Raw genomic sequence first — 24,172 nt, 5'->3', positions numbered from 1 at the left:
GGATTTCAGATGCAAACACACCTGACAATCTATGCATGGGGGTGTCCGTATTCAAGAAGCGTCTTTCCCTGTTTTATGTTTGAGCTGAATACCTTGATCTAAGGGAACTTCCTTACAGGGGAAGCCAGAAAGTTTGGTCACAAATCCAGGCCACTTCTGTACTTACAAAAGCATCTGGTGGTACTGCTGGATGCTGTTTCAAAGGCTGTGAAGAGTACAGCCCATAGCAGTGGTGACCAAACTAGACACAAAGTTACTTGTGTGAATGCAACAGTTTTTAAAGCTTTAATTATCAGACAGGTAGTGGTGGTGTCAGGACTGGGACAGCAGTTTTTAACCACCGTCCCCATACCTTGTGGCCAGAATGAAAACCACCACTCTCAAAACTGCATTTCATTCCAATAATAAGTCTTGCTCTTGGGCAGGGAGAGGGGGAGGGATATTTCTTTGCCTAGACCATGGTGGGGAAAGGGTTAAACCCCACTCCCAGTATGCTGCAGGCCTGATCCTGACTGGCGAGCTCTGCAGCTGCCATTTAAACTTTTTAAAACTTAGGCATGGGTTCACACAATTAATGTCAGGTCCAGTTTGTGGAGAGAAAAACTGGAAGCTGTGCAAGATGGATCTTATGGAAAGGGGTGCACATATGAGGAAACCCAGAGGGTCTTTCGGCCTCACGTAGGTCTGGCATTCCTGTCAGTTTTGTGCTCAGCCACTTGTACTAAATGCTCGCTCGCAACTTTCATCCCATCAAAGAGGGCACCAAATTGCTCCACAGTGGAGAGCCTCCCTTCTTCATCTCAGAGTAATTTGGGGTTAGATAGGGGTAGCTCACAGGAACGTGGGTGGCGCTGTGGGTTAAACCACAGAGCCTAGGACTTGCCGATCAGAAGGTCGGCGGTTTGAATCCCCGTGACGGGGTGAGCTCCCGTTGCTCAGTCCCTGCTTCTGTCAACCTAGCAGTTCGAAAGCATGTCAAAGTGCAAGTAGATAAATAGGTACCGCTCCAGCGGGAAGGTAAATGGCTTTTCCATGCACTGCTCTGGTTCGCTAGAAGCGGCTTGGTCATGCTGGCCACATGACACAGAAGCTGTACGCCGGCTCCCTCGGCCAATAAAGCGAGATGAACACCGCAACCCCAGAGTCGGCCACAACTGGACCTAATGGTCAGGTGACCCTTTAGGTTTACCTAGGGGTAGCTCACAAACCATGACTGATCTGGAGGTGACTGCCTTTCACCCTACTAACCAGTCCATAGGGTGGTCTGGCTGTTGGCTTCTTCCTCTTCCGCCTCACTATTGCCCTTGCAAAACTCAGCAGAAGTCAACTCTGTCTGGCATTGTCTCTCTGGCTCATCCCGACTGCTGGGCTCCTTACTACTTCCTTCACCAGCACCAATGGGCAACAGCCACCTCTGGTGTCCTAACCCATGACCATACCTCTAAAACTGGTCTAGATTCCTTCCAGTTCCTTCCAGCTTGCTTAGCAACTCTGCCACAGTTCTGGCCCTAGATCTTTACATTCCTTTCAACAGCAATTGCTGTTCTTTCCATCCTGGACCAAGTTTTTGCAAGCAGATGGAACATAATACGGATGTTGGCTTCCACCCCTTGCACTCAGCTTAAGAGACAAAGGCTCAACAACACACACACACACACACACACACACACACACGAAACAGTGTGGTATGCCCAATATGATGAATGAAACATCCTAGTGTAAGCAAAATCAAACTGTCTTTAAGCTTGTAAATTTGACCTACGTGGAAAAACGATGACATGGAAAGCTGTGGTTGGACTGCAACGCCTTCTCATAGCACTGTTGAAATGACTTGGTTAAGAATGTGATTTAATGATGACAGCTCAGTCCCATGAACTGTGCAGATGTTCCCCATTACGTGAGTATAGGGAAATAAGAGGAAGCTGCTTTTTATCAAGTCAGGTTATAGCTCCGTATCGTCTTCACTGGCTGGGACTGCCTCTCCAGGGTTTCTGATAGCAGCATTCTCCAGTCCGACTGAGAGACATCAGGGGCTGAACCTGGGAGTCTTTGCATGCAAAGCATAAGCTCTTCCACTGAGCCCTTTCCCAACAAGCAGAGGGTGAGGGCAAACATCTGGCAAGCATTCCCTTCAGCCAGTCACAGCTAGCCCTGGCCCAGATGTTGGTCAGAAGTGTCTTAGATAGCACTCTAAGAGGAATCTCGGGAGTGGCCACCGGGACCACATAACACCGGTTCTGAGAGATCTGCATTGGCTCCCAGTACGTTTCTGAGCACATTTCAAAGTGTTGGTGCTGACCTTTAAAGCCCTAAACTGCCTCGGTCCTGTATACCTGAAGGAGCGTCTCCACCCCCATCATTCAGCCCGAACACTGAGGACTAGCGCCGAGGGCCTTCTGGCGGTTCCCTCATTGCGAGAAGCAAGGTTACAGGGAACCAGACAGAGGGCTTTCTTGGTAGTGGTGCCCACCCTGTGGAACACCCTCCCTTCAGATGTGAAGGAAATAATTAGCTATCCTATCTTTAAAAGACATCTGAAGGCAGGCCTATTCAGGGAAGTTTTTAATATTTAACGCTGTATTGTTTTTAACACTTGATTGGGAGCCGCTCAGAGTGGCTGGGGAAACTCACCAGATGGGCGGGGTATAAATAATAAATAATAATAAAAATAATAATAATAATAATAATAATAATAATAATAATAATAATAATAATTATCTGCCTTCAATTAAAGAGAAACTCGGATCTGGACTGTCAGCGTGAGGCTCAGTGGTGGGATCCAAACAATTTCACTGGTGCCAAGTACTTTTGGCTTCGCAACACAACTTCCCCTCTGCCTCCCCCTAAATCTGATCTGGAGGGCTAGGGGAAAACCCACAACACATTTAGGAGGTATTTGGGAGGCACGTGGAGAGAGGGAGAGGAAGTTCTGCCACACAGCCCAAAGTACTTGCACTAGAAGAACGACTTAGTTTAAGGTTATCAGATTTTCCCCCCAAAGAATACGGGGACACTTTTTTTAAAAAAGAGGGGAAAAAGTTATTTCAAAGCAAATATTTTTAAAGAAAATTAAGAAGTAATATCTTCTCTTCTGTGGTCTCCTCTCTCATGCGGCCTTCCTCTGGGCCCCAGCCTGATCTCTTGGAATGCTGTCCACCATGGAGTAGGCTTGGGTCGGGTCTGGGCTCGGCCACGTGTCCTTGCCCTCCTGGTGCTCTCCTATGTCTCCTCCTCAGCCTTGGCAGCGGCAGCAACACAACAACGGCGGGGCTCCCCTCTTTTTTCTCCTTCCTCTCTCTCTCTCTTCCTTCTCCCTGCGTCAGCTCCAGGGTTTTACTGGCCCTGGAGCGCCGCTGGGCAGTCGGCGGGGTGGCCAGGCACTCTCGCTCCTGGCTCAATTTGGGTCATGGGGGGGGGTCAGCGGTTCCCCCAGTTGATGTGCCAGGCGTCTCCGGTTCCCCTTTGGCAACGGCAGCAGTAGCAGCAATCTCAGCAGCCCAGAGCCAGCCTGGTAGTGCAGTTGGCTCTGGCTGGCTTCAGGAGCTGCTCTCTGCTCGCCCGCCATTTTGCCTCACCAGATGTCCCCATATGATGTGTCTTATGCTGCTGAACCAATCACACAACATTCCTTCCCTACGAATAAATCTACAACACTTAAAATATAAATCTGGGGACATTAAATGAAATCCAGGGACATTCCGGGGACGGATTTTGTCCGGGGACAGGTTTGTAAATCCGGGGACTGTCCCCGGGAAGCGGGGACATCTGGTAACCATAATCTTAGTTTGATACAGCCCACAAAGTCAATAAGCATCGTTTTCAAACTGGGGACCCAGCATTTACTGGGGTGAAAAGAAGCTGAGCAAATATCAATTTGCTGCACTGTTATATATCAAGCCAAACAAACAAACAAAAAGTGGCTAAGGAAGATATATAACAGATCCGTCAGTTTGGCGATGGCAATGAAACACTCAGACTGGTGGCTGTTATCGCAAGCTTACATCTGCACGTAACCTTGCAAGGGAAAAAAAAGTAATTGCAAACTCTGCATCTTGCTTCAACCTCAAGGGGAATATTCAAAATGGTAAGGTGACTCCAGAAGACAAATGCCTTCTACTGAGCAGATTAATTTTGCACAATGGCATGGGAGAGGCTGGATGGGAAGGGTGAATGTGTAAAAGAAAGAACATGAATCTAAGAAATCTCAGGGTGATTATGGACATGAATTAATGCATTCTTTCAAGGTTTGGCAAGGATGTCGTATTTATGCAAATACAGCAGTTGTATAATAGTGTTGACTCCCCTCTTTGTCAAGTTATTATTTGATTCGCTCCTCTTAAATTACTGTAACAAATTATGCTGCAGGGAAGCCTCTGGTCTCTTGGGACATTTCACTAGACTTATTTAGTAGCCGGGGGAAACTAAAGCAGCCATGGCAGGTCCTGAATGTCAAAGGCATGAGCTACTGCAAGACAAGCTATTTATCTGAGATAAGTCTAGATGTCCTTTATAAGGCCCACCTTAAACTTTAATGAGCCTGTGAAGATGGGAACGTCATAGTAACTCCCCTCACCCATTTTCTTCACTGCTCCAGAAGTTATTTGCGCAACGAGATCTCACCCTTTAGTCTTTCCAGTGTCCTTTATGGTACAAAATGTTCTTGAATCAACACAAGGGCTGAGAAGAATCGAAACATTGATTTTTTAAGAATCAGCATTTCTTGCTAGAAAGGGGGCCAAGGCGCAGGAGATACATCATATTAATACCGATCATTAAAGGTCTCAGTGACTGACCTCTGCTTCTGGTTAAGAGTCTATTTCTGGGTCCAAAAGGAGAAACTTTTCACATCTAAAGGCACCAACAGTTCTCTAACTTGGAATGCTCCTAATTATCCCTTGTATAGAAGGAGACTGCAGTGAAGAGTTTGGATTTGATATCCCGCTTTATCACTACCTGAAGGAGTCTCAAAGCGGCTAACATTCTCCTTTCCCTTCCTCCCCCACAACAAACACTCTGTGAGGTGAGTGGGGCTGAGAGACTTCAGAGAAGTGTGACTGGCCCAAGGTCACCCAGCAGCTGCATGTGGAGGAGCGGAGATGCGAACCCGGTTCACCAGATTATGAATCTACCGCTCTTAACCACTACACCGCACTGGCTGTCTAAGCCAAAGTCGAAGCCAAAGTCGGGAAGCAGGCTAATTTTAACTAGAGATAAAGGCTGGGCGATATTCAACATCAGTCATACTCAAAGCACACCCAGTGAAATCAAAACTCAAATAACTGAAGTCCATTGATTTCAATGGGTCTACTCTTGAGTATGAGCGACAATGGATATTGTCCATTAAATGGAAACCATTCAACGTATTTACATGTCATAGATGGAACCAGAAAACAGTTTAGAGGCTTTGGGGGGGGCAAGGGGGAAGATTTTCAAGTATATTAACATTACCTTGCCTTATGGTCAAATTCACGGTGCCAAAAAAACCACTGCATGTCTGGCAAGAATCATGGTATTTTCTTCCTAAGTGGGAAACTTTAACATTGCTGAGTAACATTGCTCTATTCACCTTAGAGGCCTAGAGCACCGAGCGAGTGTGAAGATCTCTTATCTTTCCTGCAAATCCTTGGCTTTGCCTTTTATGCTTTTCCTTCCCTTCTGGAGATTAAATAACACAATCCGGTATAAGAATAAGTATCCATCACTCCTGAGCCCTTGGGAAGGTCTGACTTAGCAGAAAGTTTCCCATACAAGGCTGCCAAATTATGACTGTAAATTTTTATTAGTATTAGGGTTTTTAAAAATAAAATAAAAAAGACACGTTTGATTTGATTTGACTCTTGGTTATTTTCCTTTGCAGCTTTTCATAACAGAGAACCCATGCCACCTTAGGACTCGTGTTCCATTAACACGGATGCTTATTTAAAAAGTCAACGTTATTTAACAACCAGAACCTCAAAAGCAGACTCCAAAGCAAAACAGCTAACTGAATTAATCAGCATGTTTATTTGATTAGGAAGAGGCAGGCTTCTCCCACCTTCCTGCTCCCTGCCACCCAACCATTGGTATTAAACTGGGATAGCAATCTTGCTTATTAGCGTTGCTGCAAACTGTCAGGGTGCGCATCTGGTATACTTGTTATCTTTGCATAGAAATACCACCAGGCTGTCCAAATGGCATTGCCAGTGGATTTTGGCTTCACTACATTCCCACCCACTTTAATAGGGTATGACTGCATATCTCCACCAGGCCCTTTCTTAGCTAAGGATAATCCTTCGTCAGGCTTATTAACTATTTGTCAGCGACAGGCTGGAAGGCAAAGAGTCATGGGCGATGTGGGCTAAGTCTCACAGAGGACTTAGACCCAGGTCAGTGGTGGTGGTGGGGCACAGAGGACCAGTCTATGGAAGGGAAAAGTTGGGAGGTGAAAGTAGCAGGACAGGGCTGAATGCCAATGGTCAGAGTTGAGTGCATACTTTGCCAGAGGGGAGCCAGCAACTGCTTCAGCCCCTCTTCAGCTGGCTCTCCTCCTCCACTGACACCCAGATCATGAAGAGCTTTGCACATTGCCCAGAGGAGGATCCAGGGCCAGATTTAGATCTGATGAGGCCCTAAGCTACTAAAGGAAAGGGGTCTTTATATGTCCAGCTGTCCTTTGTCTACAACAAATTGTCACTGTTTTGTGTGTGTTGAATATATGCTATATGGTAATTTATGGACATAGGTAAAGGTAAAGGGACCCCTGACCATTAAGTCCAGTCATGACCGACTCTGCTCTGGGGTTGCGGCGCTCATCTCGCTTTATTGGCTGAGGGAGCTGGCGTACAGCTTCCAGGTCATGTGGCCAGCATGACTAAGCCGCTTCTGGCGAACCAGAGCAGCACACGGAAACGCCGTTTACCTTCCCGCCAGAGCGGTAGCTATTTATCTACTTGCACTTTGACGTGCTTTCGAACTGCTAGGTTGGCAGGAGCAGGGACTGAGCAACGGGAGCTCACCCCGCCGTGGGGATTTGAACCACCAACCTTCTGATCGGCAAGTCCTAGGCTCTGTGGTTTAACCCACAGCGCCACCCGCATCCCTAATTTATGGACCTAATAGGCATCTAAAGCCATTTGCCCATAACTATGTATGTATTTTATCAAAGTAATTGTTGAACCGAAATACAATTAATACAGGTTTTTTCCTTTTTTTGGGGGGGGGCCTCAAGAGAGTGGGGCCCTAAGCTATAGCTTGTTTGGCTTATACATAAATCTGGCACTGGGGGGATCCCTCTCCCTCGACGGAGTCTACGGCTGCTTGGGAGGAGTCCAGAAGGAGAGGGCTAGAGATGGACACAGGGACCAAATGCCAGCTCCAGCAACATCTTCAACTAGGGCAAACTAGCCTAGATGAACTCCGTTGTGTTTTTACTACAGTGGTACCTCGGGTTAAGTACTTAATTCGTTCCGGAGGTCTGTTCTTAACCTGAAACCGTACTTAACCTGAAGCATCACTTTAGCTAATAGGGCCTCCAGCTGCCGCCGTGCCACCGGAGCACAATTTCTGTTCTCAACCTGAAGCAAAGTTCTTAACCTGAGGTAATATTTCTGGGTTAGCGGAGTCTGTAACCTGAAGCGTATGTAACCTGAGGTACCACTGTATTGTGAACAAAAGCCGATTGCCATTCATGTCTTCTTTTCCTGACCTGTGGATGACCCTGCATTCCTGACAGTCCCTGGATGCTAATGAATGTCAAAATTTGGGATTCTCTCCAAACTCATGCCAAAGTTTTGCAGTCATTTTGCAGCTCCCCGAAACAGAAATTGATCCATCAAACTAGGGTTCGTAGTTAACACCCCAAAACCCAACAGTATCCAAATCACTTCAAACCAGTGCCAAGGTTCGGCAACAGTTTTGCAGTGAAAACTCCACAATTTCCAGCCCCCCAACTGAGTACAGTGGTACCTCAGGTTACATACGCTTCAGGTTACAGACTCCGCTATCCTAGAAATAGTGCCTCAGCTTAAGAACTTTGCTCCAGGATGAGAACAGAAATCGTGGGGCGGTGGCGCGGCAGCCGCAGGAGGCCCCATTAGCTGAAGTGGTGCTTCAGGTTAACAACAGTTTCAGGTTAAGAATGGACCTCCGGAACGAATTAGGTACCTAACCAGAGGTACCACTGTAATTTAAACTGAAACTGAAGGTCATAGTTATCACCCCCAAACCAAACGTTTTCTGATTCACTCCAAGCTGTTGCCAAGGTTAGCCAATAGTCCAATAGTAGTGTTTTTCAGCAAGTACCCTAAGTTTGCAGAGCCCCACCAAACTAAGTAATTGATACTCAGACTTGAGGGTCAGCGGTATCAAGCCAAAGCCCAACATTGTCCGATTCACTCTCAACTGGTGTCTGCCAAGTATTCCTGGTGAGTGGACTAGTGAGGCTCAGCCCCTTCCCATCTCTGGCAGGTAAATCTAAAGCAAAGCATTGGGGTGGAATTCAAGGTAGTGCTAACTGGGGAATGTATGAGTAGAACAAGGCTTCTTCCTCATGCAACATGACTTTCCCCCCTCTCCTCCCCTTATTTGCTAAGCCATTTCAAGGGAGGAACGGGAGGAACTCAACTGCTCTGCATTTATTCTGAAATATTTGCCTGTTGCCACACAATTATCAAATAAAAATAAAATCAAATAAAAAACCTCACATCTTGTACCAGCTGAAATATCAATATTCAGAAATAATAATCTAAATTTGCTTATGTTATTTAAAGGAGGGCTTTCCAGATATTTTTACTTATACTAGAGGCTGCCACAAATGCCCCAGCCTCTAATCTTCCAGCTGAAAACCCCTTCTACCCTCAGAAATGCAAAGGCTATGGAACATCTTGAGTGCTTCTTAAACCCTTTCCAAATACATATCCAGAACAGAGATAAAAACTGAAGTTTGGAAAAGCAGGGAGTAAGATTAATGGCTTGATTTAGATTTAGAATCAATCAGGAAAGGAGATCTTTGTGTTCGTGTGAACAATGTAAATCTGCTAAACGCCCCGCGGAAGCTGCAGTCAAAGTAGTAAACAAGATGTTGAGGTGGAGGAGAACTGAATGGAAAATGATATTGAAAAAGCTCCTATGTAATATAAATCAATAGTACATGCACAGCTGGGAACTATATTCAGTTCTGATGATCTATTACAGAGCAGATGTAAAGAAATAGAGGGGATTTGGAAATGAGATGGAAGACAGCAGTAGCTGCAGGCCTAGAAATGACTTGAACTTGGAGGCGCAGAAGGAATGGAATAGATCTGTTAGGAAGAGGAAATGAGTGGAAGGACGCAATCAAAGGACGGAAGCAAAGACCTGGACAGAGGGGTATGTTTGGCTCAGCCTTTTAAGCTGCTCCTTTATGGAAACTTTAGTAACTTTCTGCAATATATAACCTGCCAGTGGGACTCGCAACGCAAATGGACAGTAGCGGAGAAGAATTTCTGAAGATTAAAAACGGATCTTGAAAATATCTCATTACCTGAGGCATGCAGGAAAACAGTGGGGAGCCAAACTAAACTTTTAAGGAAGATAGCTCCTCTGATACTGAGTTAGCAAATTATGGCCCATGTTAGTGACAGATGTGAATTAAAGAGATAGTCTGAAATGTAAATATCCCCTTTAAACTGGAGAACATTATTAACAGATCTTAGTGTATAGTCAAAGAAAGTTAAAGCCTGGGGAAACTTTTCCTACAGGAGAGACCCAATAAATCCAATCTGATATTCTTAATACTGTTTAATATAAGCCACAGCCTTTAGGAAACATAATGCAAAACAGAACTAAAATAATGCTGTACATAGATGGCTACCTCTTAGATTTAGAGCATTTTTGCATTACCTCTGAAAGGTACTCATGTCCCAGATTGCTCACTATTCAAAATACTAGGGGGAGTGAAATTAAGATGCCAATTCCCTTTATTGGGATTCTGCCCTGTTATACCGCATCAATGGAAGCATGGCATAAACACAGTGAGTGGCATTCAACTAAGTTTTATTCAAAGTAGACCCACTAAAATGGATGAAAATTGCTCCATTAGAGCCATTGATTTGAGTGCGCCCACTCTGAGCAAAGCACAGTTGAGTAACACCCAATCTCTTAAGAGTGCAATGCTTTCTTGTAAAAATATACTGACAGGATTACTTGAGTAAAAACATGGGCGGCCGGGAAAATAGGGAGAAGTGTGGAGGCACACTGCCATTTAGCAGACGCCAGATCTTTGGACAGTTTTGTAGGACTGCTCAAGGGAGGCAGCAAAGCATCTTCAACCAGAACCCACCGTTCTCAAGTTGAGAAAGGATCCTGAACTTCTGAAGTACTAAGACGGGGATAGCCGACGTAGTGTCATGTAGATATGGGCCACAACTCCAATTGTAGCCCCAGCCAGTTTAGCGAATTGTCAGGGATGATGGTAGTTGTAGTCCAATAACATCTCGCAGGCCCCATGCTGGCTGTCCATGTACTGAGAGAAAGGCACCAGTTACATAGAATCATCGAACTGTAGAGCTGCCAGAGAAGCCAAGAGTCATTTAGTTTAACCCCTGCAATGCAGGAATCACAACTCAAGCATCCATGGCAGGTGCCCATCAAACAGAATAATAGAATCAAAGATTTGTAGAGTTGGAAGGGACAACAAGGACCATATAGGCCAACCCCCTACAACAACAACAACAACAACAACAACAACAACAATTTATTATTTATACCAGAAAGCAGCCTTTTAGTCTTTTCAGACGTAGAGTCCATCCTTCACCCCACCTGCTACTTGTTACCTAGTTTTCAGTTGTTATTATAGAAGCCCAACTTTCTGCTGCCTTCTCCGTTCCCTTTCTCCTTCATTTCCCACCATCTTCCCACTGTATCCTATGTTTCCCATATTCTTTTAAAAAAAACAATAAGGGACTTAAAAGAAAAGGAACAGTTGTGCTCCTGGTGTGACCCAACCCAAGGTTGTCTCACAACACAGCTTTGGGTCCCCAACCCTCTAGCTTATTGTATTGTGCTATTAACAATAACAATAACAATAATTTATTTATTTGTACCCCGCCCATCTGGCTGGGTCCCCCCAACCACTCTGGGCGGCTTTCAACAAAATACTAAAATACAATAACCTATTAAACATTAAAAGCTTCCCTAAACAGGGCTGCCTTTAGATGTCTTCTAAGTTTGGTAGTTCCACAGGGCGGGTGCCACTACCAAGAAGGCCCTCTGCCTGGTTCCCTGTAACTTGTCTTCTTGCAGTGAGGGAACTGCCAGAAGGCCCTCGGCGCTGGACCTCAGTGTCCGGGCAGAACGATGGAGTTGGAGACGCTCCTTCAGGTATACTGGACCGAGGCCGTTTAGGGCTTTAAATACAGGAATCTTTTGCCCAAACTGGGGCTCAAACCCATGTCCCTGAGATTAAGAGTCTCATGCTTCACTGACTGAGGTTTATTAAGGATATTTATCGCTTTCCACTACCAATATGTCCCAAAGTGATTTACAACCAGAAGAAAAACATCATAATGGAAATACATATTGAAACCATAATCCGAATAAAAACATCCAATCCCAAATGCCTGGGAGAAGGAAAAGGTATTTTCTTGGTTCCAAAATGATTACCAAGTTGGTGCCAGGCCTCCCTGAGGAGAGGGTTGCTACACGTCAATAGGAGTATAGCATCTAGATCAAGGGAAGTAATAGTGCCACTGTATTCTGCTCTGGTCAGACCTCACCTGGAGTACTGTGTCCAGTTCTGGGCACCACAGTTCAAGAAGGACACTGACAAACTGGAACGTGTCCAGAGGAGGGCAACCAAAATGGTCAAAGGCCTGGAAACGATGCCTTATGAGGAACGGCTAAGGGAGCTGGGCATGTTTAGCCTGGAGAAGAGGAGGTTAAGGGGTGATATGATAGCCATGTTCAAATATATAAAAGGATGTCACATAGAGGAGGGAGAAAGGTTGTTTTCTGCTGCTCCAGAGAAGCGGACACGGAGCAATGGATCCAAACTACAAGAAAGAAGATTCCACCTAAACATTAGGAAGAACTTCCTGACAGTAAGAGCTGTTTGACAGTGGAATTTCCTGCCAAGGAGTGTGGTGGAGTCTCCTCCTTTGGAGGTCTTTAAGCAGAGGCTTGACAACCATATGTCAGGAGTGCTCTGATGGTGTTTCCTGCTTGGCAGGGGGTTGGACTCGATGGCCCTTGTGGTCTCTTCCAACTCTATGATTCTATGATTCTACGTCAAATGGAAGTATTCCTGACTCAGACAAACTCAGACAGCCTGAAGAGAAAACATTACCGCCTTCACACTCTCCTTCCAAAGCTGCGGTTACTTCTGTGTCGTCACAAGCAAAGGCTCCTGAAGGAAGCAGGTCCCTTTTAAGGTGGGGACATCATTCATCACAGGACGCCACAGGCTACCTAGAGGAAACCGGAAACCTGCTCAAGGTTTCCTCAGAGATTGCTAGCTGTTAAGCAGCATTCAAGGAAGGCCTCTCTAGTTTCCAGGTCCACTGGGAGCTGTCTGTGGGGCTAACCACATCCTTGCTTGTCCTTTTCCGAGACCTGACCTCCACTTGTTACCTTGTTTGTGGAACCTGCCCCTTGCTAGCCATTCTGGAACCAGAACTCACCATCCGTATTCATGTTTGTGGACCTGCCTTTCTGGAATTTGACCTGGGCTTGGTCAAACTCTGCTCAACAAGCCCTTCTTTGCCACAGTGATCTCGAGAAGCCAGTAGCAGGGATGGGGAGAGAGAACAAATGGCTGCTGACTTGCTCTCCGCATGACCATGGATATGGAGTTAACCACGCAGGAAGTTTACAGATACTTGGAGGATGTACTGTGGAGCTGTTGCTGCACAGAGGACACACACATCAATGTGGTGTGTGTCACTGTGATCTCTGGTCAAATCTGATTTTCACAGTTCTGTAGCTCTCTAGGGAGTATGCAGGGAAAGGAGAAGCAACCCCACAGGTGTGAAAGTCGCAGGTACTACCCAACAGGTGCCTGGTGATGAGTAACACACACTGTGCCTAGGGCATCTTTGGTTCTGATTTTGCAAATCTGAGAAGGGACGGAGTGGTTGTGTAACCTTCTAAAAAGCAGAGTTTTGATTAAGAAGAAGAAAAGTTTGGGTTTGATATCCCGCCTTTCACTCCCTTTAAGGAGTCTCAAAGCGGCTAACATTCTCCTTTCCCTTCCTCCCCCACAACACTCTGTGAGGTGAGTGGGGCAGAGAGACTTCAAAGAAGTGTGACTGGCCCAAGGTCACCCAGCAGCTGCATGTGGAGGAGCGGGGAAGCGAACCCGGTTCACCAGATTACGAGACTACCGCTCTTAACCACTACACCACACTGGCTCTGATTAGGAATGCAACTCTTCTTCTTCTTAATTAAATTTCTATACTGCCCTTCACCTGAAGATCACAGGTTTACCACACACACCCCATAATCAAGAGAAGTTCTAACAATTCTCCTCACTTCCAATGTTCTTTAGTCATAGAGCAGAGTTACAGCACAATCCTTTGCTCAGACGTTTGTCCTATTAAGTTCTGTGGGACTTATCCCCAGGTGCTGTATTTTTCGCTCTATAAGACGCACCAGACCATAAGACGCACCTAGCTTTTGAAAGAGGAAAACAAGAAAAAATATATTCTGAATCTCAGAGGCCAGAACAGCAAGAGGAATCGCTGCACAGTGAAAGCAGCGATCCCTCTTGCTGCTCTGGCTTCTGGGATAGCTGCACAGCCTGCATTCGCTCCATAAGACGCACACACATTTCCCCTTACTTTTTAGGAGGGAAAAAGTGAGTCTTATAGAGCAAAAAATATGGTAAGTGTGTAAAGGATTGCAGCCTTAGTGTATTGGGAGAAAGAAACCAGAAACCAACTCCTTTTCACTCACCTCTGAAGCCACAAACTGCTGCACTGCTGAACTTTTCACAGCACAATTCTGTCATTGCTAGCTATGATTTTTTTCTATTGTAAATTCTGTCGCAGGCTCTGCTAAGACCTACTATAACTCTTGTGGAATAAGCTCCCTCTATGTCATATTCTTCTTCGGCAGATCATGACTCTTGCTGACATGTTCATTGAGAGAGACTTTACTCTTCCTCCCCCCCTCCCTCCAAATTGGCTGGCTAAATTATTAACACAGCTATAAAGATGGCACTAAATCATTGGCAGAAGGGCAGCACGACAAAATTGCAGCATAATCTCTCATTTCGTTGCCAGATGTCTGTTTGATGCAGATTTTGCTAAACAGTGCGACAATAGCAGAAAACCCGCCTGCAGAAGCAGTGTGCCTGTGCGTGCTTATACATGTACGTATATACAAGAGAGTGAGAGTATGTAAATCTAAAACAGAAGTTACCTGGGTAAGGAGGCATATTGTCTTTCTCTTCCCTCAAACTGGAGATGGTGCGAAGTCCCATCTGGAGTTTTTCCAGGCACCTGTGGAGAACAGCATAATTAGAGATGACGATCAATTATTCAACCCAGTTACTGACAATGTTTCTCAAAATGATAATCAGAGAACAAATGAGGCGCCAGCATGCCAAAATCAACAAAGAAAAAACGCTGAGGCTCAAGGGGAACCCACATTAATCTTACCACTATTATTAGCATTAAATATATACATAGAACAAAAGAGTGCTTGTTTTTCCATTCTTTTTGCAGTCCAGAAGAGATGCCGTCAATTTGTACATAACATGGGGCAACAGAAAAAGACGTTCTGTATCCTACAGTATCCAAAGACATTCTGTATCCATAAAAAATAAGAAAAAGAATCAAGAATAATATTGGATGAAGCGAAAGCAGCCATTGTTCATTCTGGACCATCTTAGGACTTGGGCCCAAGATAGCTACTGTATTTTTTGCTCTATAAGACACACACGACCATAAGACACACCTAGTTTTAGAGGAGGAGAACAAGAAAAAAATAAATTCTCCCCCTCTCTGCTCAGCGCCCCTTTAGCGAAGCGGCAGGAGAAATGGAGCCCCTTCCATTTCTCCTCCCGTTTCGCTGAAGGGGCGCTGCGCAGAGGGAAAGCTGCGCTGCGCCTCTCCAGTGAAGCGAAGGCAGGAGAGGAAGAGGGATCGCTGAAGCCATGGAGCCTGCATTCGCTCCATAAGATGCACACACACTTCCCCTTGCTTTTTAGGAAGGGAAAAGTGTGTCTTATAGAGCGAAAAATATGGTATATCTGAACTGCGATGCACACCATCAATAGGGTGCACAAGTCTCTCCAACTCAGTTCTCCAATTTACAAATGGGAATATTGTAGGGGTGACAACATAAAGGAATGTTAAAATATTTTGCACCCCCAAAGTATACCGGGAAGGAATAATCATTAACTGAAATAGCTCAGAACCCACATCTGCTTTCACTTTCCATCTCCTTATCACTCCCATTTTTTTACGAGGCAGCAGCAGCCTCCAGCGGTACAGCTACAACTATGGTTTGTCAACTCAGACACAATGAAAACCATACATTAGCACACACCAAGGTTTGAAAACCTTTTTGTAGCCATCATTTCTGATTCTGGTTTGTTGACTGATCTCAAAGCATGACCTGTCAATTCAGCATTCTCAACTGTGGGTGGACATGCTATCTAAACTGAGCCAATTGCCTTATTAATGTGAATAAAATTTGGGCTCTTGATCTCTACCTCCCTCCCTGCCCCTTGCCAGGGCCACAATGACACAAGCTTTTGCTTCCATTTTAAGTTAATGGCAGTTACTTGTTATGGTTGAACCCAGATGTTATTTGTTTATTGACATATTAATAGCCCACCTTCCCCTGCAAAGATCTCAGGACAAAGAACAGTGAAATTACACTTCGAAACGCCAATCTACAACACATTAAGTGCAGAATAAAATTCATATTTCAATCAATCATCAAAATGCAAATGCCTACAAATTCTAGCTGAACATTAAAACTTTCCAAAGGCCGGAGTGATTTAGTCATGCTTTCTCCTGGCATGTAAATGGGGAAGAGAGAGCGAGAGTTGACAGACTGCAGAGGAGTTTCACAACTTGGATATCATGGAGAAGACCCTCTCAGATCACTGCATGACGTTTGACACCCGATGTCAGAATGCAAGACTGAGCCTCCCTAGCTGATCTTAACACACCCAGGCAGGACTATATTTAGAGAGGCATTCAAGCTTTTAAAGTCCCAGGTCATTCAGGACCTTGATAAGTCATGACCAATACATTGAGTCAACCTCAAGGGCAGACCTCCACAGAGCATGTTTCCTACATTTATAACTTGCCATGGGACACTCCACGGAATGCATGTGATTCCCAGGTAACCACTCCATTTGAAACCATGGCATACAATATTGGTTTGTCTCCTTACACCTGCCTTTGCCAACCCGGTACTCTCTAGAAGCTGTTGGATTCTGACTCCATCAGCCCCAGCGGCATGGCTAAGGCTGATGGGAGCTGTAGCCCAAAAAAATAAATAAATCAAAAAATCTGTAGGGTATCAGGTTGGGGGAAAGCTGTCCTAAATCACAGTTAACAAAAATGAATGATGATTTCAAGCACTGACATAAGGATAAACCATGGTTAATTTAAAATATAGGTGAGGTTATACAAGAGGACCAGAGATACAATAACAATTGGAATAAATTTATTGAATATATAAAGGAGAACAGCAAAGATATTAAGACACTAGCAGGACTGGAATAACACCTCCAGTGTAAAACAGTAAAGTTATGACAATAAAATACTCAAAAAGTATGTGATGTATACACCAGCGGTCGGGAGGGAGGGAATTCAGGACTCAGCAGAGTCAAAGGGATTATAATGTGACAGTAAGGATTGTTGGGGAAAGAATTACATGTTGGAAACAATAAAAATCTGGAAGAATGGCAGATGAAGGTGATGGACTACATGGAATTGGCAGAAATGACTGGCAGAATCCGAGATCAGGGAGAAGAGGTGGTGGAAGAAGATTGGAAAAAAATTTAAAGACTACTTGCAGAAATACTGTAAAATTAATGAATGTTAAAGAGATGTTGGATTGAAAACAATGCGGTATTGGTAAAAAGATTAACAAGAGTATGTAAATATGGATTGATAATGGTGGAAAATATATATTTATAATAGGTTAAGATGTTGAGCAAGGATAAATGACAGAGGGTAAGAACTTGCTGAATATCTGAACTGGAATACAAAAAGGGAGGTGTGAGGAGGTCAGGAAACTAGTAAATGAAGTATAAGATATGAAAATATTGATTGATTGATTGATTTCTTTTCTTCTTCTTTTTAACTGTTTTCTATTTTGCATTTTTCTCGTGTTTTGTTTTTGTATATTTGTAGCTCTTTTTTCTTTTATTAGGGTAATTCTTTGTTTTTATTTTTTATGTTTAAACTTTGAAACTCTTCATTGTTTGTAAAATTTTAATAAATATTATTTTTAAAAAAATTATTTGAAAAATAAAATAAAATATATGTGAGGTATGAGCAGAGGCTTATGCATGTAACACTAAACCATAGTTTGCCATTACGACTGAACCAGATCAATGTCTGCTGATGACTCAAAGTATTAAGAGGCTTCTTCAAATGGACTTGTAATTCTCTAGCAAACGCAGGAGCTACTGTGGCTGGATTCCCTGTTTCTTACATTAGCATGTGCTCCTATCCTGCTACCGCTTGAATCAGCAATTTTATAAACCAATGTACTAAGAGGCCATTTGAAATATTTTTTCTATTACTTCCACTCTTTGCTCCAGCACAGATTAATGGAAGAGAAAGGGGACAGGATTTAATGTCTTCTCGAAACATTGTTAACAATTTATGTAAACTTATTTTTATATGGTGTTCATTTTGTCTCTGCATATAATGCATAATGCGCACACAATCTAAAATTAGCATGTTCATCAGGATTCTACGATTCTACAGGTTAGACCGCACTTCTTCCAGTCCTGCAATTTATGCATAGCGTGTCAAGTTTTGCTGAAGACGAGTAAAAGCTGCTTTGACAGAAAGGCTTTGTGAAACAAACTGTACAAATGTTTGTTGCTCTGTACACTGGTACCTCGGGTTAAGTACTTAATTCATTCTGGAGGTCCGTTCTTAACCTGAAACTGTTCTTAACCGGAAGCACCACTTTAGCTAATAGGGCCTCCTGCTGCTGCCACGCGATTTCTGTTCTCATCCTGAAGCAAAGTTCTTAACCCGAGGTACTATTTCTGGGTTAGCGGAGTCTGTAACCTGAAGCGTCTGTAATCTGAGGTACCACTGTATGCAAATGTTTTGTGCATAAACTTTCCGGGGCATGTTTCCCTGGACAACACCCCAACTTGACCAATATTATTATATTAAAGCAGTGCTTCCCGAACTTTGGGTCAAACCCATGGGGAAGAAATAACAGCTTTAAGACACCAGGGCTGTCCTATTTCTCTGAGCGTGCTTATGCGTTCACAAACAACGTTCATTCACAACGGTGAACTTGATTATGAGCAAAGTACAACAAAGTCCTGATTTGGCTCACAAACCAGAACCTGACATGAGGTGTATACCACATATCAAACTCTGCTTGACAGCTGACATCATGTGACATCACAGGAAGTCCCACTCCATGATGGTTGCATCACTATGACACCACAGGAAGTCCCCCCCCTGTCAAACAGAGTTTGATGTGAGGTATACATCTAATGGGACGCGGGTGGCGCTGTGGGTAAAAGCCTCAGCGCCTAGGGCTTGCCGATCGAAAGGTCAGCGGTTCGAATCCCCGCGGCGGGGTGCGCTCCCGCTGCTCGGTCCCAGCGCCTGCCAACCTAGCAGTTCGAAAGCACCCCCGGGAGCAAGTAGATAAATAGGTACCGCTTACCAGCGGGAAGGTAAACGGCGTTCCGTGTGCTGCGCTGGCTCGCCAGATGCAGCTTCGTCACACTGGCCACGTGACCCGGAAGTGTCTCCGGACAGCGCTGGCCCCCGGCCTCTTGAGTGAGATGGGCGCACAAACCCCAGAGTCTGTCAAGACTGGCCCGTTCGGGCAGGGGTACCTTTACCTTTACCTTTATACATCTAATATTACTCCCTGCTGGTTCCTGCCCTGGGCCATTTTCATTTTGAAAAACAAATCTGGCCTGTGAAAACTTGTTGGCTTGGTCTAACTTCCGCTTTAATTTTCCACCATTCTCCAGAAAGCTACTGTGGAAAATTTAGAAGGGTATCCTGCCGCCTCCCTGCACTGCTTAAATAATAGCTGCTTGAGGATAGTTGTGTTATGCTGAAGCTTGTATTTTGCCTTTGTGATCAAAATTACTGTAATTGTAACATCTTTTAATATATATATAATTAATTGTTATTATTTTTCATAGGTTTCGGAAACGTGTTTAGCCATTATAATGGGTATGGGGTTGCTTGTGCGCAAGTTGCCGCCTCTCCTGGTTATGTTGCCTTGTTAAACCTTTCTGTCTGGACAGCCCTTCAATTCGTGGCTGCCTCAGTCGCTAGCAGAATCCGTCAGTGGGCGTTTCTTAAATCTTTTCCAACATAAAAGTTGTTTGACACCCAGTCTCCTCCTACTCTCTCTGCGCGGAGGTCTTCTGCGCAGGGTGGGCATGGGTAGCGGAGGACCCGTGCTCTCCCCGCTGGTGTCCGGTGAAGAGTCCTGGAGCCCTCTTGCCGATTCCCCATCAGCCCCTCTATATCCCTGGTGTTGCGCTGATTTGCTTCCCCATCTGCGGAGCTGCCTCTCTCCCTGCTGGGCCCTTCTCCAACATCATTTGAGAGCCTTCCCTCCGCCTCTTGCTCCGATGTCAGTTCCCTGACAGCCATATATAGAAGAAAAGCAAGACGGTGCAAAATTCAAATCAAAACTACCAAGAACGGTACCAAAAGAGACATCCAATTCTGGCCGATGCAGAAGTCACTTCCAGCACATAAATAAAAACAAAAGTGTCAGGGAACTGACATTAGAACAGAGGGGGGAGGCGAGGCTCCCAGATTCTGCAGGAGAGGGAACGAGTAAGGGAAGAGAGAGAACGTCATCTGGGGAAGGAAGTCCAGGTGACACCAGGAAGAAGGGAGAGGCAGAGAGCATCTCGGAGGTGAGGCTCCGAGACTCTTCCAGTGAAGTCAGTGAGGAGGGTGGAGGACCACCACTAGGCACGCCCACTCTGCACAGAAGGCTTCCGCGCAGAGAGGCGAGGCGAAGGTTGTCCGTTAAGGAATTCTTATGCTGGAGGAAATTTAGGAGACGCCCACTCACGGATTCTGCTAGCGACTGAGCAGCAGCGCCAAGGGCTGCTCAGTCAGGGAAAGACACAACCACCCCTAAGCAGTTTGGAACAGCTGGAGGTTTACACACAAGCAACCCCAATTCCCTTGACAAAAAGCTTCAGAAAAAAATGAAGTTTCATAACAACCATAAATTGGAGTATACCTGAGGGACTTCCCTTTTGTTTCTGAAACATTTGGATAGGTAACATATGTGTCTCTGTGTTTATTTCTTTTGGCAAAACACTGTTTACAGGAAAGTATTTCTATTAAAGCTGTCTGCCATACCCTCTTGTACCATAATATCAGAGTAGCTGCTTTAAGGACCTTCTGAAATGCGGCTAATGTCATCCATGCTACTACGAATAGATAGCTAATCAAAGCTTTATCTGTCAGCTCAATATTGTCATTCATGAACAAATATAGCAAAGCAAATCCAGGAGTCTTCTTAAACAGATCGGTGGGTGATTTTGATTGTTTCTCCAAATATATGATCCCAGAACACTGACAACTTGGGACACATCCACCAGATATGTTTATAGCTACCGCTATCCCATCATCTTGACATCATCTTGACATCACCTTGCCAACAAAGGTCCGTATAGTGAAAGCCATGGTTTTCCCAGTAGTGATGTATGGAAGTGAAAGCTGGACCATAAAGAAGGCTGATCGCCGAAGAATTGATGCTTTAGAATTATGGTGCTGGAGGAGACTCTTGAGAGTTCCATGGACTGCAAGAAGATCAAACGCATCCATTCTTAAGGAAATTAGCCCTGAGTGCTCACTGGAAGGACAGATCCTGAAGCTGAGGCTCCAATACTTTGGCCACCTCATGAGAAGAGAAGACTCCCTGGAAAAGACCCTGATGTTGGGAAAGATGGAGGGCACAAGGAGAAGGGGACGACAGAGGATGAGATGGTTGGACACTGTTCTCGAAGCTACAAACATGAGTCTGACCAAACTGCGGGAGGCAGTGGAAGACAGAAGTGCCTGGCGTGCTGTGGTCCACGGGGTCACGAAGAGTCGGACACGACAAAATGACTAAACAACAACAACAGCATCCCATCATCAGGTTACCTGAACATCCCTATGAATACATAATAATTTTACTGGGGTTAAGATACCATTTTTGCATGGTTTTCAACATTAATTCTAAAATACTAGTAGAGGTGGATTTGTATGAAAGCGTTTCCCATGTTTTCATCCATGTCTTTCAGCTGTATTTGCCACATATCACACCACAGAGGTTGTGCTGCAGTGTAGAAATGTCACAGTCAAAACAGATGATGTTGTTTAAAACTGCCAAACTTTATTGTAAAACTTGGGCTGACTCTGCAGGGAAATAAGTGGTGTGAGTCTCGATACTAATGCTTCCCTTTTGTCTTTTCCACACCTGAAAGTCTGCCCTTATGATAGTGTGTTGGTGAGTTAAACTAGATTTAATATACTTTTTCCACATATGGACGGGCTAGAGGCTGGAAACCTTAAATCAACTAGACCCACTGACCTTCCTGCCTGTCCCGGATAAAGGATAACAAATGTCTCATCTGGTACGCCTCATAATAATTTACAGTAATTGCAATATCTGAAGAAAATGTTTTTGGGAAATGGAACAATAGGAGGACTCTCTGTCGCAAATTCTCCACGGCGCTTTAGAAGAAATGCTCAGAGTTCCGGGTTCTTCAATGCAGCATATTTATTGTGAGCTATATATACAAGTCAGAGCCTAGGACTTGCTGATCAGAAGGTCGGCGGTTCGAATCCCCGCGATGGGGTGAGCTCCTGTTGTTCGGTCCCTGCTCCTGCCAACCTAGCAGTTCGAAAGCACGTCAAAGTGCAAGTAGATAAATAGGTACCGCTCCGGCGGGAAGGTAAACGGCGTTTCCGTGCACTGCTCTGGTGCGCCAGAAGCGGCTTAGTCATGCTGGCCACATGACCCGGAAGCTCCCTAGACCAATAAAGCGAGATGAGCACCGCAACCCCAGAGTCGGCCACGACTGGACCTAATGGTCAGGGGTCCCTTTACCTTTACCTATATGTACAAATATCTACAGGCTATAATACACGAGCAGTTCATACAGTCAAACAGAGTAATTGGCTGCACCTTAAGGCAAATAGGAAGACCTCTAACTCTCTCTCTCTGACCACACTCCTCTACACCACCCACTTACTGCTGGACAGGTTTCCCTTTTAAACCGATGACAGCCAATCAACTGACAGCACATTACTACCGAGTCATTCTGACGCAGCACTTCCATAGAAAGTATTGCAGGCTGATTGCATCAGCCAGTTGCATCATCCAGCAAACTCAAGCCTGCAGACTTACTATCTCACACAGCATTCTGTGAATCCCGACAGTCTCTGCTAGCCGAATTCCCAAAGAACTGAGATGGAAGGCTGAGGCTCTGCTGCTTACCACACAAGTCCAGGGCAACAATGATCAGGGAGGGGAGCATCTTTTTTCCTTGTAGAACAGCCTTTCTCAACCTGTGGGTCCCCAGATGTTGTTGAACTACAACTCCCATCACCCCTACCTAGCAAGGCCAGAGCTCAGGGATGATGGGAGTTGTAGTCCAACAACATCTGGGGACCCACAGGTTGAGAAAGGCTGTTGTAGAACCTGCAAGGAAGTTCCGTCAAGGTACATTCCCATATGTGAGACTGCAAAGAGGAGAAGCTTGCGACCTCCTTCCTCAGAAGTCTCCGAGACAAAAATGCGTCAGGATTAGGGGTAACAGAGTTTTCAAACCTTTGCTCCGATTCAGTCAGTCTTGTTATCCAAGCCACATTTCATCCATTCATTTAATTCCTTGCATTTGACAATTCCCAGCAGCCCTGGCTGTTGCTTTGGAGATATGCAACCAAGAGGTGCATTCACGAACCTGCATTTCAGGACCTTGTGATGTTCCATCTTTGAATTTATGGTCATGTCATGGAACGATGACACCAGAAGGCATGACAATAGGAGTTTGTTAAGAAATCTGATTGCATTCTACAGGGTTTGGAGAAGGGCGATGGAGTTACTATGGAGTTATTCTTTCACTATAAAAAGTAATCGTGCTTGCTTATTGTATTCATGGCACACTCCACACATCCAAAGCTCTCCAATGAGTGTTTAGGAGTCCTTTATCGCTTTGATGATCAAGGTGTACTCCACCATGAGATGACACTATTTTTATACCATTATTTATTATTCATCATTTTGAGAAGAAGATCAGGGTGGCTTACATTATACCCTCACAACAGCCTGTGACATGGGTTAGAATAATAGAGTTGTGAGGGACTCTGTGGATCATCTAGTCTGGGGGTCTGAAAACTTTTCCAGCAGGGGGCTGGTCCACTGTCCCTCAGACGTTGTGGGGGGCCAGACTATTTTTTGGGGGGGGCGGGGAAATGAATGAATTCCTATGCCCCACAAATAACCCAGATATGCATTTTAAATAAAAGCACACCTTCTACTCATGTAAAAACACCAGGCAGGCCCCACAAATAACCCAGAGACGCATTTTAAATGAAAGCACACATTCTACTCATGTAAAAACACGCTGATTCCCGGACAGTCTGCAGTCTGGATTTAGAGGGTGATTGGTTCGGATCCGGCCCACGGGCCTTAGTTTGCCTACCCATGATCTAGTCCAACCCCCTGCAATGCTGGCATATGCAGCTGTCCATTCCGGGAGTCAAACTTGCAACCTTGGTGCTTATCAGCTTTCTGAGCTAGATTGTGACTGGGCCAAGCCATTCAGTGAGCTGATTAGACAAATGGCTTAGCAGACATTTAAACCCAGGTTTCACAAAGTGATGTCTGGCACAATAGCCACTGTACCAGAAAGTAGCCTTTTAGTTTTTTCAGATGTAGAGTCCATCCTTCACCCCAACCTGCTACTTGTTACCTAGTTTTCAGTTGTTATTATAGAAGCAAAACTTTCTGC

At 44.9% G+C, this 24,172-nt stretch overlaps 1 protein-coding gene across 1 annotated transcript in view; it reads right to left on the bottom strand.

Moving 5' to 3' along the window:
* PARD3B (par-3 family cell polarity regulator beta) overlaps positions 1–24,172 on the bottom strand; it is a 608,076-nt gene that overhangs the window by 40,879 nt on the left and 543,025 nt on the right. Inside the window, exon 22 of the mRNA XM_082225604.1 lies at positions 14,377–14,456. Coding sequence (XP_082081730.1) covers positions 14,377–14,456 — 80 coding nt within the window. The remainder of the gene's footprint in view (positions 1–14,376; positions 14,457–24,172) is intronic.

The sequence above is a fragment of the Podarcis vaucheri genome (assembly GCF_965113315.1).
Source record: "Podarcis vaucheri genome assembly, chromosome: 1".
Classification (NCBI taxonomy): domain Eukaryota; kingdom Metazoa; phylum Chordata; class Lepidosauria; order Squamata; family Lacertidae; genus Podarcis; species Podarcis vaucheri.
This window is presented reverse-complemented; position numbering and strand designations above follow the sequence as displayed.